The 19,545-nt window shown below is 41.7% G+C and overlaps 1 protein-coding gene across 1 annotated transcript in view; it reads right to left on the reverse strand.

The window, feature by feature from the left end:
* LOC139370318 (STE20-like serine/threonine-protein kinase) overlaps positions 1-19,545 on the reverse strand; it is a 34,158-nt gene that overhangs the window by 7,472 nt on the left and 7,141 nt on the right. Inside the window, exons 3-14 of the mRNA XM_071109722.1 lie at positions 17,627-17,675; positions 17,145-17,294; positions 13,458-13,530; positions 12,963-13,157; positions 12,551-12,632; positions 9,896-10,027; positions 8,724-9,614; positions 8,361-8,491; positions 7,844-7,967; positions 7,076-7,255; positions 1,465-1,594; positions 333-457 (exon numbers count right to left, since the gene is read on the reverse strand). Of these exons, the coding sequence (XP_070965823.1) occupies positions 333-457; positions 1,465-1,594; positions 7,076-7,255; positions 7,844-7,967; positions 8,361-8,491; positions 8,724-9,614; positions 9,896-10,027; positions 12,551-12,632; positions 12,963-13,157; positions 13,458-13,530; positions 17,145-17,294; positions 17,627-17,675 (2,262 nt within the window). The remainder of the gene's footprint in view (positions 1-332; positions 458-1,464; positions 1,595-7,075; positions 7,256-7,843; positions 7,968-8,360; positions 8,492-8,723; positions 9,615-9,895; positions 10,028-12,550; positions 12,633-12,962; positions 13,158-13,457; positions 13,531-17,144; positions 17,295-17,626; positions 17,676-19,545) is intronic.

Raw genomic sequence — 19,545 nt, forward strand, 5'->3', positions numbered from 1 at the left:
GGAAGAGAGGGGGAGGGGGCAGAAACACATCATTAGCTTCCATAGAAATTAGATATTTGAGATATTAGACTAGTTGTCAAAGTGTTAGCCATTTAGTTGTTGGCAAAACAATGACGCATCATTGTTGAATGCAGAAACAGATATACCCAGGCATATTTCCAATTTGATTTAAGATGCCATGAGTCAAAACTTGTAGTCATTCAGTATTATGCCTCACTCTATCCCCCAACCTGTTCAGGTATTTTGCTCCTAGTGGTTCTGTTCAGGACTAGGCTTATGAGATCTGATCCTGAATCAGCTGTTTGTCTGTCTATTTGGAAGCCTTACTGTACCTTCTCGTGTCTCTTGAGCAGCTGGTGTCTCTGCATGAAGTACTGGTCTTTCAGCTGTTGTTTAAACAACTGGTGTTTCTCCTGTAGGTGACGCTCTTCCAGCTCCCACATTGCTGCTTCCCGTGCTGCCAGGACCAAAACACACAAACTCAGTTCAAGGGAACACTGCATTACACGGAGGTTCAGCATATTATTATTAGATACTGTATTTCTTTATATTTGATGTTGACGAATCTTGGCACCCAAAAAACATGTCACTAGATTTGACTAACTGGTTAGCTTGGAATGTGTTTGTGAGACACTTCCTTCAGAAGTTCATTTTCTTTCCCTTTCTAACATGGTTCATACCATTCAAATCAGCAAGTCATCAAGGCCTACAGCTTGTGAACATTTCTGTGGAGCTATTTCTATAAACTGATGTGTATGGGATGACTGGAATCTGACCAGGCAGGGTTAATAGGCTGCTAACCAGTTCAGTTCATGTTAAGTTCTCAGCATGAATAGGTATTATAAACTGGGTGGTTGGAACCCTGAATGCTGATTGGCTGAAAGCCGTGGTATATCAGACAGTATACCACTGGTTTGACAAAACATGTATTTTTACTGTTCTAATTACATTGGCAACCAGTTTATAATAGCAATAAGGCAGCTCAGGGTTTGTGGTATATATATTGTGGCCAATATACCATGGCTAAGGGTTGTATCCAGGCACTCCAAAATTGCGTTGTGCATAATATTGGCCATATACCACACCCCCTCGTGCCTTATTGCTCAATTAGAGTCAAGGCCTGACGGGGCCTTCGGTTGAACTCTGTAGAGCTTCTGTTTTAAGTTATATACTGGGTCACTGTGTGTTTGCGGTTTCCATCTCACACACAAACAGTAAGGTTTACTATATTTCCTTTAAGTATGCTGGTGATAGCGGCTAGGGTAGACTGTTTCTATGTGGTGACTCTGACCTTTATAAAGGTTGTGAATCCATCCTACTGAAATGTGCATCTGTGCTACTTGCATCTCACACAGAGCTATGCATCTTCTGTTTGTGGTTAAGGCCGGTTTCTCCCCTCTGAAAGGTGCTATGACTGAGTACCTAACTATAGTCTATGTGTCACGCCGAGAGATGCATCTTCACCTCTGAGGAGCTGTTGTTTGTGGTTGAGACAGTCTCTCTCGATGGTGGCCAGCTCGTGTTTGTGTTGCTGGATGATCTTCTTCAGGGCACAGTCCAGCTCCTGCTGCTGTTTCTGCAGGAACTCCTGCTCCTGAGGAAGAAGAGGGAAAGACAGCTGGATAAGTAAAGTATATCTATATGCCCCTCAAACGCAACTCTGGACCTCTAAGCCAGTTCCACTGCATATATTCATTGTGCCCCTCTAATTGAGGACTTATTTAGACCTGGGACACCGGGTGTTTGCAATTCATTATCAGGTAGAACAGAAAACCAGCAGGCTCCAGACCTCTTAGGGTCGCAGGTGAGTACCTCTGCTATACACTGTGTGATCCAGACAGAAGGAGAAAGAGAGTGATATTAGTCAAATGAAAAGGCCATTAGCAGGCCAACTGAGACCAAATTCACGGAACCAAAACACACCGGGAGTCACAGAACATTGTGTCATATCTTAGTTCGTCGATGAGTTGTTACACTTACTCAGATTGCCAGTACAGCCCTAAAACCAGGCCTATAATGTCGCTTGAGTAAATTAAGGAACACCAGGAGAGAACTGTGTCGGTACAGTTTAAGAGATGAACAGAAGAGAGATTCAAACCAACCGTAATAGTACGGCAAACAAAAACCACAGGCTGGCGATGCCAAACAACACGTGTCTGTCCGTCAATTTGGAATGGCTGTCTTCACCTCTCACAACAGCTCTAGTTCCCCCAGTCGACTCCAACAGCACGAGAGAGAGAGTCACCGTAGAGTATTGAGGCTGGCAGACAGGTCTAGCTTGTTGATGTTACCCCCCCCCCCCATCAGGAAAAACGCGTAATCTGACCAACCCTACTGGATGGGGTCTGGACTATGGGGATAAGTATGGCTTGAGTTAATGGACCACACTGTGGAGGCTGACAACAATGTGGCGACAGGAAGTAGACTAGACGGACTAGATGTGCTGGGTCATCAAAAACGTAGAGCACCGGACGTCGACTGGCGGACTTGATTCGTTTTATGGGCAAAGCACTGGGAATATTGTTTTTTTCATTGCTAAGTTCCAGGTTGATTGAAATGCTAAGTTTCGGGTTGATGCCATTTCCTCTATAGAAATGTGTCGGCCAAATCCCAAAATAGAACACTGCTGCATTCCCTTTAAACCAGCCCTCCACGTGTTGACCAGTCCAGGTTTTAAGGAAAGGAGAATGCCCACAAAGCATTCCACACACACACACACACACGCACCGATATAAACACCGCCGTCTCAAAGTCAGTGAGTGAATCTACTGCCATGTGAGAGAGCAAGGATAGTACACATTTCAAACCAGGGGGGGGGGGGGGGGGGGGGGGTCTTACAACTTACATCCTGCATGGGGGCGTTGAAGAGAGTGCAGGAGGACAACTGAAAAGATAGAATCATACCCTGGGCCACTCCCTGTCGATCACAACAGATTAGATCTATACTCTACTAAATCATAACCTGTAGCCGGAATGCCAGTCTGTTTGTTGCATTACTGCCAACACTCGTTATCATGCATGACCGTAAGGGAAAAGGAGTTGGCAATGGTGCACAAGCAGACTGGCACTCGGGCTCCATACAGCACATTGTAGACCAGAACAGACTATACTCTACTAATCATCAGCCAGTCATCCATAAACATTGCTGGCTAAGTTAACCATTACACCAACACACTGTTACACCCCCGTAATATACAGGCAATGTGTTCCACTGTGATTCACAGGTGGGTGGATTGTTAGAAAACACATCAATAGTGTTGGGCTATACTGTAACTTGTGTTGGAAGAATGTTTTGAATTAAATTATCTACTGTAGAATAATACATACACAAACTCTATTTTTGACCAAAAACAAACCACACAAAAGACAAGTTTTGGAGAAGAAAAAAAAAAAGAGTAGCCCAAAAATTCCCAAAGGGGCTAAATGGCAGTGATCTTGAAAGCAGTCAACGGAAGAATGGTAGACTGACATTGAAGGGACAGTCCATGTCGGAAAGCCACACCAGAAGTTTTCCACAGCAAACTACCTCTTCACGTGGAGTTGTGATTATATCATTTTTTCCTCCCGTTTCACGATAGCGTTTCTCCTGTGCCTGGGCGTGAGTCGCATTTCCTGTTTGAACTATTTTTTAAAACATTTTTTTTTACCTTTATTTAACTAGGCAAGTCAGTTAAGAACAAATTCTTATTTTCAATGACGGCCTAGGAACAGTGGGTTAACTGCCTGTTCAGGGGCAGAACTTGTACCTAGTCAGCTCGGGGATTTGAACTTGCAACCTTCCGGTTACTAGTCCAACACTCTAACCACTAGACTACCCTGCCGCCCCAACTATGGCATGAGGCAGCCCAAACAAACACACACACCACAGGGACAGCAGAAACAACACAGACACAACGACAAGGCTTTGATATGGATTTGTGTTTCAACTCACTAGCCAAACTCTATGAGAAGTAGCCTGATGCCAGATTTGTATGTATGCGCTGCATAAGTCAACATCTCGGACTATAGCCTCGTCAGAATCATTTGGCTTCGGCACATAGGCTACAGATCTAAGATCAGGTGACGAGAAGTGACAGTTTGACTGATTTAGACACAAGTTATATAGACCCTATGAGAGAGATGTACTGTAACCACAGGTGTGTCAGTAAAACGCTAGCTTCTATAAATAGGCATTGGATTGTCGTGTTGATTGGGCTATCCTTTTACGATGGCACACTGTGGGATTAATACTGAGGACGAACTGGGGTGCACATGGGCTATAAACATCTAAACATCTAAACATTCACATGACTGTCGACGCTAAACAAGGAAAACCCTTCCAAACAAGATTGAGAATATATCATCTTTGTCAGCTGGACTATCCTGTGAAATGTAAGATATTGAAAATAAGACGAGTTCTTAGAATTTCTTGTGGCATGATGTCCCCAATACATGCATATTAAAACCCCTTTTGGTGATCCAGTTCTACAGTACATCATGCATATTAAAACCACTTTTGGTGATCCAGTTCAACAGTACATCATGCATATTAAAACCACTTTTAGTGATCAGTTCAACAGTACATCATGCATATTAACTACTCTTAGTGATCCAGTTCAACAGTACATCATGCATATTAAAACCACTTTTGGTGATCCAGTTCAACAGTACATCATGCATATTAACTACTTTTAGTGATCCAGTTCAACAGTACATCATGCATATTAACTACTTTTAGTGATCCAGTTCAACAGTACATCATGCATATTAAAACCACTTTTGGTGATCCAGTTCAACAGTACATCATACATATTAAAACCCCTTCTAGTGATCCAGTTCAACAGTACATCATGCATATTAACTAATTTTAGTGATCCAGTTCAACAGTACATCATGCATATTAAAACCACTTTTGGTGATCCAGTTCAACAGTACATCATACATATTAAAACCACTTTTGGTGATCCAGTTCAACAGTACATCATGCATATTAACTACTTTTAGTGATCCAGTTCAACAGTACATCGTGCATATTAAAACCACTTCTAGTGATCCAGTTCAACAGTACATCACGCATATTAAAACCACTTCTAGTGATCCAGTTCAACAGTACATCATGCATATTAAAACCACTTTTGGTGATCCAGTTCAACAGTACATCATACATATTAAAACCACTTTTGGTGATCCAGTTCAACAGTACATCATGCATATTAACTACTTTTAGTGATCCAGTTCAACAGTACATCGTGCATATTAAAACCACTTCTAGTGATCCAGTTCAACAGTACATCACGCATATTAAAACCACTTCTAGTGATCCAGTTCAACAGTACATCATGCATATTAAAACCACTTATAGTGATCCAGTTCAACAGTACATCATGCATATTAAAACCACTTTTAGTGATCCAGTTCAACAGTACATCATGCATATTAAAACCACTTCTAGTGATCCAGTTCAACAGTACATCATGCATATTAAAACCACTTCTAGTGATCCAGTTCAACAGTACATCATGCATATTAAAACCACTTTTAGTGATCCAGTTCAACAGTACATCATGCATATTAAAACCACTTCTAGTGATCCAGTTCAACAGTACATCATGCATATTAAAACCACTTTTAGTGATCCAGTTCAACAGTACATCATGCATATTAAAACCACTTCTAGTGATCCAGTTCAACAGTACATCACGCATATTAAAACCACTTTTAGTGATCCAGTTCAACAGTACATCACGCATATTAAAACCACTTCTAGTGATCCAGTTCAACAGTACATCATGCATATTAAAACCACTTCTAGTGATCCAGTTCAACAGTACATCATGCATATTAAAACCACTCTTAGTGATCCAGTTCAACAGTACATCATGCATATTAAAACCACTCTTAGTGATCCAGTTCAACAGAGCTCATCGATAGCCTGGGAAAACAACTAATCCCTGCAAGAGTAGCTTAGTATATTTTTGTCTGTCAATAAGTGTTGTTGTTGTTGAAAAGACAACTATTCCTTGTCGTCTTTTCCCAACAGCACTGAATTTGCTGATAGCACCTTTACTGAGGAAAAATGTACTTGCGACAACGGTGATATTCTCACCAAGCTATCTTAAGGTGACTGACTGTAAATTGCTCTCGATAAGAGAGTCTGCTAAATGGCTGAAATGTCAAATGTAACAGCAAGACATTGTAGTGACAACAATCCTGCAAATCCCAGACAGCCAATGAGAGTCCAAATCGCTGCTTAGCCTAATCTAAGACGGATCAACATGTTTCTTTTCCACAAATGTACTGTACACCGCAAGCACACCCACAGCCAGACCTTTACAGCATCAGTTACAACATTCACATACCATGCACACTAGTGTTGTCGTGATACCAAAAATGTGACTTTGATAACGATACCACGGCTAAAAAAAATAACGTTTTTGGCAATGACTATGGTTTTTGGTGACAATCAGCTTTGAAATCAGCATATTTTGCATTATGGTTTGCATTATTATCAAAAACAAAGTACTAGGGTAGTGAATTGATGTTAACTTCAGCTGTAAGCTAGCAAGGAAAGTTAGCCTACAAAGCAGTAAGCTAAAAAGTTATCTTATTACATTGTAAAGTGTTCTAGCCTGTAATTAACATTGTTTTGCAGACAGTCATTCTGCAGACAATTTCTACGTGCTGTGTTGCATTATTCAAGTGTGTTCTTCTGCACTTCTGTGCAGTATGAGTGGGGAGCTAACATGAGGCAGCCCAGACTCCCAGTGTGAGCAGAGGTTCTTCAGGACAGACTAGAGCCAGTATGAGAGGAGAGCTAACATGAGGCAGCCCAGACTCCCAGTGAGAGCAGTGGTTCCTCAGGACAGACTACAGCCAGCATTGGGTAAGTGAAGCAGGCACGGTGCTCTCGCGCTATAAGTGGACCGGGCTGTGCTGATAGACAGACTTGATCCTCTCTCAATCAGTAAACGACGTGAGACACATTTGACAGAAGAACCGAAAGTACCGAACCGTTTTTCATGTTCGAGCATAGAAAAGGTACAGAAGTTTGGGTATACCGTGCAACACTAACACACACTGCCCTCTACTTCCTTACCTCTTTCTTGCGGTTCTTGAGCATGTTCTGGAACTTGGACAGCTCCTTGTCCTGCTCGGCCTTGATGCGCTTGGCCTCGTCCCTCAGCCGGTTGGTGTGCTCCTGCTCCAGCCTCTCGATGGTCTGCTTCTGCTGTCTCTCCAGGTTCTCCACTTCCTGGTCGTAGTGGCGCTTCTTACTCTGCAGAATGAGGACGTCATTTTGATTCGGTGTCAGCTCATCACTTTCGCTAGAAATATAACTCGTTTTCAAACACTGGTCATCAATGAATGACTGGCATATTACAGAAAGCAATGTCATTTCAATGGCATCCTGTTTTCCTTGGATTTACTAGCTGGCTAGTGGACTCAGTCTCCGTCTAAACTGTGAGTGGCAGTTTGACTGACATACAGAAGGATTTACCTCGTCCAGAAATAAGTAATGACGTAACAGGAGCAAAAGGCACATGGAAGCTGTGGTGTGGTGTGGACGGGACATACCTCTGAAATACTGGGCAGGGACTAACTGGTCTTACTGGGCTAATTCAGCTTACTGTTTCACAGCCATGTGTGGTTTAGCATGCTCCTTCAGGATTGGTTGTGACCACACCAGTAGGCAATCTTCTGTCACTGTGCTAGGTTGGACATAGTATGACTGGGGCCAGGGTCACGAATAGGCAATTATAGTACTACAGCACTACATGCAATTGCAGTACTACACGGTACCATTCGATAGGTCTCAAAGCACCTCCCATTGAGGCTTTGACGAAAAAAAAGGATAGTGACTCACGGTCGTCTCCTGTTCGAAACGGCGGCAGATCTGCTCTTTCTGCTGCTGCAGTTTATTGCTGAGCTGCTGCTGGGCCCTCTGTTCCTCTTTCTGCAGGAGACGCAGCTCCCTCAGCTCCTGACGCCTGGGAGAGGAGGGGGAGGAAGGGAAAAAAAAAAACATGAGGAACATCTTTTTCTCCAAAAGGAGATTAAACAACCCAAAGCAATGGAAGAGGGTCTCTCTCGACCAATGAAAACGTTATATAACAAGACATCTCGATGCACGCGGCTCAGTAGCACTTTGATATGTAAATGAATTGAGGTCAAAAGGGGGTGCAATGCAATATTAGGAAGGTGTCCCTAATGTCTTGCATAGTCAATATACTAAAATAGCTACATTCACTAGTTCATTCAGTTCAGTTAGAGCCTAAGCTTGAGCTTATACTGCAGGAGAGATTATTATATATTTGCATAGTATTGGCATATATTTCAATGCATAATGCTCAAAATGCTAATTCATGTAAATGAATCTTTACCTGAGGAACCTCATCTCCTCGTTCTTGGTGTCATTGTCGGTGATGATCTTCGACGTCGTCACGCTAACCTCGACTCCATCCACCACGAACCTACGGGTCTTCTTCAGTGTCTTCTTCTGGCGCTTGGTGTCCTGAAAAACAAAATGGTGGCAATAAATATACCATCAATATACTGTAGTTGGACTACTTCATGGGATAAAGCGGTCATTGTAAATTACAATTCATAAGCATTTATAACACCGATAATAATGTATGAAGCATTTATAATGGTGTATTGATAAGGGTTATTACTGGACTACTTAGCTATTACCAAAGGATTTGATCAAAGACATTCTCTAAAGAGAGTCTATTGTGATGCCGTACCTGTATGGAGAGGGGTCCTGGCTCCTTGGTTTTGGTCAGGAAGCTGGAGATGGACAAGTTCATGTCTATGCTGCCGTTATCTGCAGCAGAACTACTCCTAGAGTCCGAATCCCTCTCCTTCTCATCCTTAGACTTCACTGGAGTCCCTGTCTCCGCAGTTGGCTTATACTCCACTCTCTCTTTCTCTCCTTCCTCCTCTTTCCAGACCGCTGGAGATGCAGGTGTGAGTTTGTCGTCCACCTTAGTCTCCTCTGGGGTTGTCACGGTAACCTTTGCTTCCCTGCTAAGCTCCTCGTTGGCTGGTTCCTCCTCAACTTCCATCTTGTCTCCTGTTGGCTCTTCCTTGGCCTCTGACCCTTCTGCGGTGATCTCATTCGTCTGGACCTCAGCTGGGTCCACTTCCTTTTCATCTTGATTGGATATGGCCAGTTGTTCCATCTCCTTGTCGGCTATGGTGACCGCAGCATTGGAAACGGTTCCTTCTGGTTGGGCCTCTGCTGGTTTCTCTGCTGGTTCTGAAGAAGTTATCTCACTGGGTTCTGTTGGGCAAACCTCTGATATTTCTTGAACCTTCTCCTCCTCTTCCGTCACCTCTACTGGTTTATCACTGGCTTCTGTTGTCTCTCCATTTATTGGAGCACCAAGGGTCTCATCCATTTCCTCCAGTTCTGCAGTGACAGAAGGCTCCTCGACGAAGCCAGTGTCCACAACCAGGTTCTCCTCTGGTTTGACGACGCTTGGTTCAGGGACCTTTTCAACAATCTGTGGTGTCGGGATAACCGGTTCAGCCTTCTCCGGTAAAGACTCCAGGATGGAGGCTGAGGGAGACTGAGGGAGTTTCTCGTCCTCCGAGCTGGCAACACTGGCATCGGACGGTGCACGTTTGTGACCCTGAAGAAAACGTGATGAAAATCAAAATGTAGGTTAAAATAAATCAACAGATAATGTCTGGATTAGCTTTCAAATAATAGAACTGTGGGAATGATTCTAAATAAATCCTTCTCACCAATAGTCAATCATTTTCCTTATTTTTGTCAAGTCTGTACAGACTACAGCCTGTTCTTTATAATAAATGATGAAGACCACAGAAGAATACACACTGTCCATCTATAATGTTTCACACTCTTTCATGTGGTTATTTTTCGAACTGAGCTGTCTGTGGTGTAACATACCCGCTGTGTCTCTCCATCCTCCTCCTCCTCTTCCTCCTTGTGTTCCTCAATCTCCTCGTAAACCTCAGCCTTTGCTTCAGCGATCAGCTCCCTCAACGGTCTGCTGTCGGTCACAGTACTCAAAAATGGATGCTGCAACAGTAAAAAAAAAAAAAAGCATAATATTGAGGACACTTTTAGATATAAAGACTATTATGTCCTCTTGAAGTGTACTACTTTCACTGCATCTGAAAAGACAACAAATATTTGTGCGATTTCATCACACAAATCAAGATACACAATTAAAAGAAAAATTCAGTGTACAAAACATGACAGACTAACCAGGTGAAAGCTATGATCCCTTATTGATGTCACCTCTTAGGGCTGCAATCCCGTTAACGGGATCGATATGACAACAGCCAGTGAAAGTGCAGGGTGGCAAATTCAAACAACATAAATTTCATATTTAAAATTCCTCAAACATACATGTATCTTATACCATTTTAAAAAGGTAATCTTGTTGTTAATCCCACCAAAGTGTCCGATTTTAAATAGGCTTTACAGAAAAAGCACCACAAACGATTATGTTAGGTCACCGCCAAGTCACAGAAAAATTCTGCAATTTTTCCAGCCAAAGAGAGGAGTCACAAAAAGCACAAATAGAGATAAAATGAATCACTAACCTTTGATGATCTTCATCATATGACACTCATAAGACCTCATGTTACACAATACATGTATGTTTTGTTCGATAAAGTGCATATTTATATACAAAAATCTGAGTATACATTGGCGCGTTATGTTCAGTAGTTCCAAAAACATCCGGTGACATTGCAGAGAGCCACAGCAATTTACAGAAATACTCATTATAAATATTGATGAAAATACAAGTGTTATACACGGAAATACAGATAGACTTCTCCTTAATGCAACTGGTTGTCAGATTTCAAAAAAGCTTTACGGAAAAAGCAAACCATGCAATAATCTGAGAACGGCGCTCAGAAAACAAATAGATATATCCGCCATGTTGGAGTCAACAGAAATCAGAATTAACATTATAAATATTAATTTACCTTTGATGATCTTCATCAGAATGCACTCCCAGGAATCCCAGTTTCACCAAATTTTTGGGATTTGTTCGATAATGTCCATAATTTATGTCCAAATAGCTACTTTTGTTAGCGCGTTTGGTAAACAAATCCAAAGTCACGAAGCGCGTTCACTAGTTGCAGACGAAATGTCAAAAAGTTCTGTTACTGTCCGTAGAACCATGTCAATCGATGTATGGAATCAATCTTTAGGATGTTTTTAACATAAAACTTCAATAATATTCCAACCGGAGAATTCCTTTGTCTTCAGAAAAGCAAAGGAGCGCGAGCTACCTCTCATGTGAAATGCGCGTGACCAGCACGTGACTGCTGGCAGACCTCTGACTCAATGATCTCTCATTCAGTCCCCCTTCATAGTACAATCCTCAAACAAGTTTCTAAAGATGGTTGACATCTCGTGGAAGCCTTAGGAAGTGCAACATAACCAATATCCCACTGTGTATTCAATAGGGGCTGAGTTGAAAATCGACCAACCTCAGATTTCCCACTTCCTGTTTGGATTTCTTCTCAGGTTTTTGCCTGCCATATGAGTTCTGTTATACTCAGACATCATTCAAACAGTTTTAGAAACTTCAGAGTGTTTTCTATCCAATACTAATAATACAATGCATATATTAGCAACTGGGACTGAGGAACAGGCAGTTTACTCTGGGCACCTTTTCATCCAAGCTACTCAATACTGCCACTGCAGCCATAAGAAGTTTTAAATCCACTTCAAATCAGTGTAGATGAAGGGGAGGAGACAGGTTAAAGAAGGATTTTGAAGCCATGAGACAATTCAGACATGGATTGTGTATGTCTGCCATTCAGAGGGTGAATGGGCAAGACAACATATTTAAGTGCCTTTGAATGGGGTATGATCGTAAGGGGCAAGGCGCACCAGTTTGAGTGTGTCAAGAACTGCAACGCTGCTGGGTTTTTCACACTCAACAGTTTCCTGCGTGTATCACGAATGGTCCACCACTCAAAGGACATCCAGACAACTGGACAACTGTGGAAAGCGTTGGAGTCAACATGGACCAGCATCCCTCTGGAACACTTTCTAAACCTTGTAGTCCATACCTCGTTGAGTTGAGCCTGTTCTGAGGGCAAAATGGGGTGCAACTCAACATTAGGAAGGTGTTCCTAATGTTTTGTCCACTCAGTATACATTTAGTCAAAAATGTGAAGTACAATCTTCATAACAACTCAAAACAATCTGATTAATACACAAAGCACACCGTCTTCCCAAAATGTAAGGTAACTGCAGTCATAATGCTTGGCGGTCGCTCTTTAAACCCTTTCGTAAAGAAAAGCCTGTTGTGCTGACGGAGGCCGCAGAGGGGATAAGTAAGTGTCGTTAGCGCCCTAGCTAGCACAACAGGTACCTGGCTGACAAAGATGCACAGCTCATGATCATGATCAGGGCCAATATGGCCATGTATTTAATTTGACAGGTGGCCGTGGGGCGGAGTGCTGGGAAAAAACAGGAGGAGGTGGGATGAGGAGGAGAGGAGGGGGATGAGGAGGAGAGGAGGTAGGGTGAGGGAACAAAGGGGAAGGTGAGGGCAAGGTGTGTCACCATTACCTGTAGAAGTTGTGCCACATTCCATCTGTTGTCCACATTCTTATCGAGACACTTTCTTAGGAAATCACTGAACTCCGGAGACCTGAAGAGAGTGAATGGAGATCACTTGTAATAACTACAACATTGAAAATAGGCTACACCTAACAGTGTCATGTATTCCTCCCAAAGGCATTGAGGTAAATTAGAGTAGGTAGAACCATCTCAACAGATATGGCAAGTGCAGAGAGGAGTGAATTAGTGATACAATCTCTCTAGGCAAGAAAGTGCAAGAAGAGGAACATTGTGCAGAGTGACAGCGTATTAAAGGGGCATTTCTTCCTTCCCATTTAATTGAGGGTTCCTGAAGCCAAACCTAGACAGAAATAACTTGTCTGCCAGGCTGCCACATCACTGACTGACACGCCAGACTTACCAGCGCGACGGCTGCATCAGGGTAGGAGGATCGGCCTTGGCTATTTTCAGCAGGACTCTCATAGGGTTCATCTCGTGGTTGGGAGGCTCAATCTGGGCCATCTCGATCAGAGTCACCCCCAGGGACCAGATGTCAGCCTTGTAGTCGTACGGGCGGTCCTTAAACGTCTCACACATCACCACCTCCGGGGCCATCCTGGGAAGAACGGATAAAAAAAAGAACCAATCAGAGGAAAGGAAATGTTGCAGTGAAATATGAATGACCAATGACAAAGGGACAAAATATATTAGGTGAAACGCAAATGACTATGAAACAAATTGTGTGGAAATGTAGCATTTTCTGTACAGTAATATTGGGATGTAAGTCAATCTTTTTGGGGGGGGGGGGGGAATACATTAAAAAGTATATCAAGTTGACTGGTCAATTCAGAAGAATGGGGAGAAATAGTAATTTGATGAATTACAACAGCATGACAGGTTTTCATGTTTGACTCACCAGTATGGCGTCCCGATGAAAGAGTCTCTCCTCTGTAGTGTTTTGGTATTTTTGGCCGACACACCAAAGTCAGCTGAAACACCAATGGGAAACAGTGCTGCTGTTAGCAACTAGGGTACAACATGTTGTTGTTGTTCATAAGAATTAACCTAAGCCAGGGCTAGTCACCCTGGGGTCCGCGGCCCCTAGAGGTACTGCAGGGGGTCCGCAAAAATATATACAGTGTATATTGAAGTGATTTTCATGTTTTTTAATAACCTAAATGTTTATTAATATCGCTAGCATCAACAGAATATTTTTTAAATGACATCCACTACCGTTAAAAGGTTTGAGGTCACTTAGAAAATGTCCTTGTTTTTGAAAGAAAAGCATTAAAATAACATCAAATTGATCAGAAATACAGTGTGGACATTGTTCATGTTGTAAATAACTATTGTAGTTAGAAACGGCTGATTTTTGATGGAATATCTACATAGGTGTACAGAGGCCCATTATCAGCAACCATCACTCCTGTGTTCCAATGGCACGTTGTGTTAGCTCATTCAAGTTTATCATTAGAAAACACTTTTGCAATTATGTCAGCACAGCTGAAAACTGTTGTCCTGATTAAAGAAGCAATACAACTAGCCTTCTTTAGACTAGTTGAGCATTCTTTCAAGAACAAGGGCATTTCTAAGTGACCCCGAACTTTTGAACAGCAGAGTACCTACAGTAGAAAACCGGATATTATCTTATTTCTAACGATGTCAACTTTATTTCTCAACTTCTAACATCGAGCAAATTACACTCACTGTATCTGACATAGGCTTTGAAAATGCATCCGCGAATAGGCTACCAGTGTGGCAAGTGCCGCTGGGCACTGGTAAGCTTTCTTGACTTGGACATACATTTTTGCCTACACATGGCTAACCTTTGTTTAAGCAGATAAAAAGATGCTCTTGGCGAAAATGTGTTTGCTGTTTCCATTCTAGCTAATAGGCTATGTTCAGGACCACAATGGAAATAAGTCCCAGACTTTATTGTGTGTTATCCCCTATGATTTCACTCATGTGCATGTGTCTTTTTCAGGTGTGATTGCTTTTTTAATATAATCAAATTAATGAAAATGTGGGCTCCTGAGTGGCGCAGCGGTCTAAGGCACTGCATCTCAGTGCACTACAGCCCCTGGTTCGAATCCAGGCTGCATCACATCCCAATCCATAGGGCGGCGTACAATCGGCCCAGCACCGTCCGGGTTTGGCCGTCATTGTAAATAAGAATTTGTTCTGAACTGACTTGCCTAGTTCATTTAAAAAATAATAAACCAAACAATTATGTGAGAGTTCCTCTTCCAATTATAACACAGCTAGAAGGAGCCAGATGTCTCACCGGATGTATACATCTGAAGCATCCGCTTAAAACGACCAAATATAATGATGAGAGGAAGTCCAGTGGCGGGAAGTGGGAGGAGCTGAAGCTCGATGAAACTTGCCGACATTCGACAAATTTACTCCTTGATTAAACAATACAGCTCTCTTCCAAAAACTACAATGTCTGTTATGAACAGAGTGCACTAAGTCCTGTAGACTTGACCCTTTAGAAACAATTAGAAAGAATTGCATTGTTTAGGAGGGCAAGGGCAAATTGAGTTATTGCACACCCTCAGTTCACAGACTAGGCATTCCCTAACAGAAATATGCAAATGCATGCTAGAACGTGCCAATAGGATTGCGCTAGCTGATGCTTGGCTCTGCCCAAACCTGGCTTGTTCTGCCCACTAAGCTTACTTTTCTCCCATTGGGAACAACACTGGTGGTGTATCTTTGATTATGATGTGGGAGGTCAAAATAATGAAAAACTATCTACCAAATCTATTAATTAAATTTTTTTTTAATACTTATCCTTGCCAGTATCATTCATCTGATGATAAGACATGTGACATTTTGTTTTCTGCTAACGAGGTGGTCCCTGGGCAAGAAAACGTTGGAAGACCCCTGGCCTAAGCTAATCTATACAAGTTAGACAATGGTTTCTGAAATACATGTAGGCCTTCAGCCAAATCCAGGCCTATTCAAAAGCATAACAGTAATCATGTTAGGGACACGAAAACCATGCGACAAAACATATTTTTATGTAACGTGTGCATCTGGACGATGACATCATGTGTTGTTTATAACAGAGTGTGTGTGTGTGTGTGTACGTGTTTTTGTGTGTGTTTGTGATGAACCTTTCACACAAAGTTTCTCACTGCCTGTCACTGACACGCAAACAGGCACTTTCACAGCCACCTTTGTTGTTACTGTACTGATACAAACCCTACTTTGTACTGCATTATCACATCAAGCCCGTTACGCGCACAAAGTTATGACTCATCCTAATACACAACCTACTGCATGATGAGTCTGGAGCTTACTGTGTGGAGCAGCCCTCACTGTGTACCAATATGACAGAACAATGATGACATGCAGGCTTTCCTAACACGCAATCGAATTTGTAGGCAGTTAGCATTGCCATAACTGAGTGACATAACTGACTCGTCGATGACGGCTACAATATTACGTGATGCAATATTTCTGTCTGTATATTGTGTTGTAAATGTTATGATGAACCTCAAACAAATACCACCTAATTCCTCTTTTTTTTCTTCCACATCTGCGCTAAACATATTTGGTGTTTCATGGCGGTTATATCATGTGTTTATTTTTGACTAAACGCAACAACAGATGCACTCTCCAACATCCAAGAATGCACGTCTATGGTGTATCCAAAAACTCCCCCTGACCCTATTAAAAGCTGCAATATGTAACTTTTTGGTGAACCAACCAAATTCACATAGAAATGTGAGTTATAAATCTGTCGTTCTCATTGAAAGCAAGTCTTAGAAGCGGTAGATCTGTTCTATGTGTGCTATTTCTATGATTCCCATTCTTATGTTTTGTTTTTGTGTCTTTTACAGCAGCTTCAAACGCTGAAAATATGGTTGCAGTCATTGCAGCTAAAAGTGGCACAACCAGTTATTGAGTGTAAGGGCGCAATTACCTTTTCACACAGGGGAATTGTTTGTTGCAGAACTTTGTTAATTATAGAAATAAGTATACATTTGATTGGTTATTTGTAAACTCAGGTTCCCTTTATCCAATATAAGGTTTTGGTTGAATATCTGATAACATTCAGCAGAAAGAAATATGCAAAAACAGGGGCAGATACTTTTTCAAGGCACCGTACAATATTTTGGATGATTGAAAATATATTTCACAGCGGTTTAGATGGTACAATGATTCTCTACACATTGCTTGTTTTGTTACAAACTGAAAACTGGTCGAACTATTAGAATTTTAGCAACCAGCAAAATGGTGGAGCCACAGCCGAATAACCTTTTTTCTAAGAGTGTATCGTAGTGATTTTTACTATGACTGAAAAGTGTCTTCTACTAAAGGACTAAATGTACATGTTAAGCTCAGATAGTTGGTTAGGACAGTGGTTTTCAAACGTCTCCTAGGGGACCCCTGGATGTTTCATAATTTTGGTGTAGCCCTGAACTACATCACCTGAAACACCTATCCAAGGGTTTGATTGTTGACAAGTTGAATCAGGTGTGCTAGCTGTGGAATAGTTCTAATACATGGAACGGCTTGCGGGTCCCCAGGGAGAGGTTTGTGAAACACACAGGGTTAGGTAACTCCCAGCCCCTCTTCCCCAGTCTCTTACCCAGTTTGACGTCTCCGTTCAGGGATAGCAGGATGTTCCCAGCCTTCAGGTCTCTGTGGATCACCTTGTTGTCGTGGAGGTAGAGGAGGGCCTGGAGGGTCTGCTTACACACCACCCGGATCTGGGGCTCCGTCAGGGGCCTCTCTAGCTCTGAGGGACCGGGGCCACATACACATACTTAGCATTCCTCCTCACACACTGGGTTTCACTCACGCAGTCACACACACACCCTCAGTAACAGGACTGAGCTGGCTAACGGCTGTATCAATGAAGAATGTTAATACTGACACCTTATCAATGCAGTACGAGGGTGGTCTACATCGTGTTGGTGCTATATTGGTTCAATATCAGTTAACTGTTACTATACCGTTATATCCACCACGTTTCAGTCACATAATAATGTTCAATGCGTTACCATTGTGACCAGTGATTTATCGCTCATCTGCTTATCACATTCTTTAGAAGTAGGAAGACTGACTCACCCAGCATGACGGCATCCACCGCTCCACCCGCACAGAACTCTATCAGGATCTGCAAAATAAGAGAAGAATGGTTACAGTAGATGCAGTACAGTGGATTAAAGAAACCTAACAGCATTCATCTAATGAGGTTAAAATACCATAACAGCTTAAATACCAAAGTAACAGGTAAACACACCATACATTCACAACAAACTATAGTGAGTGTTTACAGCTACACAAAGTAAGAGCCTTTTCCATCGTACTACAGGACAACAAGTCACTGTGTCATGTGGTCTTTGTCAATGGAGTCCTGTCTGGACCCAGTAGCCTTACAATTCAATGCAAAGGATCTTAAAAGGGTCTCAATTTCAATGATATCAAGACGCAACACACTTGACTCTACCTATCCTATCCATCACTTAGGCCTAAGTAGTTACACTATGGACCAGCAATCTTCTCCTCTCCATACTTAACCCCTCCCCCCCTATCACCTGCTTCATATACAAACAACACTTTAAAAGTCTCCTTCTTTTAAAGACCAAACTCCCCGGTTTGTGGCCAGTATACTCAGAGTGTCTCGGAGTAGGCGTTCTAATCTAGGATCAGTTTTCCCTTTTAAATCAATGAATGAATTTGATTATATGGACATTAGAGAGGACCTGATCTTAGATCAGAACTCCTACGGAGACGTTTTGTGTATACAGGCCCTGCTGTGTAAAACAACTTGAAAGTGAGTTGAACAGTGAATCTCCTCCTGCCCAGGTTCAGTGAATGAAACCTGCTGAGCCTTAAATGGTTTCAAGGAGCTCTCAATATGGCTGCCTTGCACCGCGGAGGTAAGAGGATTGGCCAGAGAGGCCATTCTGTTGCTTTGCTCTGAAGGCTTTCTCAGAGTATACACATGCAGCCTAGCCTAGCGTCGCTAGCCAGAACATAGCCCTTTCCCCAAATAGGATTAGGAGTTTCCATGCACGCCTCAGGTGGGAGGGGGCTAGCTTGAGCTGCAGAAGCGATGAGGCTAGGTATTCGGAGGAGAGAGACACCTAGACATTCAGTGTAGGGGGGGTAGTATCGTTCGACTAGCATAGTCCTGATATGTCAATAGACTTTGGACTGTATCAGGGCTATAGCCTAACCTAGCCTAGCATGCTGCTAACACTACGGACACAACAGAGAAACAATTAGGCTAACAAAAACAAAAAAACAAGCTCAATTTATCCACGGCCCTACTGTGCTCAATACAGTAAAACATGTAGTTAGTTAGGGCTGAGTAGAATAGAGAAATGCTACTGACAGTGAAACAATGGAAGACATATTTGGTGAGAGGTGCCAAGAAGAGGAAGACAAAACACACTTCCTCAATGTAACAGTCAATGAGAAATTATAGGTACTCTAAATTCTCCTTTTGGCTAGTATTTAGAGGGAAGTTGACCTGTTCACCTATTGAGGTTTAGAGTCAAACATAATTATTGCAACAATGACCCGTGTGACCTTTCTAAGAATAACTCATTTGTTTTTATTTACATTTTTTTAGTGGGTAGACCAGCTTTAATATTGCAGATAGATTGTAGCTTCCATCAATGTAATTGTCTGCATCATTTCCAATGCCCCATATATTTTTTGTAAATAAATATATATATATATATATATATATATTTTTTTTTGTAAATAAATAAATATATATATATATATATTTTTTGTAAATAAATAAATATATATATATATATTTTTTGTAAATAAATAAATATATATATATATATTTTTTTTGTAAATAAATAAATATATATATTTTTTGTAAATATATATAATATAATATATATATATATAACATATATATATATATATATAACAACAACAACAACAACAACAACAACAAAAATTATTTACTATGTTCCCCTAACCCTACCAACACTCCCCCAATTGGAGTAAACTAATGGACA

The sequence above is a fragment of the Oncorhynchus clarkii genome, chromosome 17 (assembly GCF_045791955.1).
Source record: "Oncorhynchus clarkii lewisi isolate Uvic-CL-2024 chromosome 17, UVic_Ocla_1.0, whole genome shotgun sequence".
In the NCBI taxonomy this organism is placed as follows: Eukaryota; Metazoa; Chordata; class Actinopteri; order Salmoniformes; family Salmonidae; genus Oncorhynchus; species Oncorhynchus clarkii.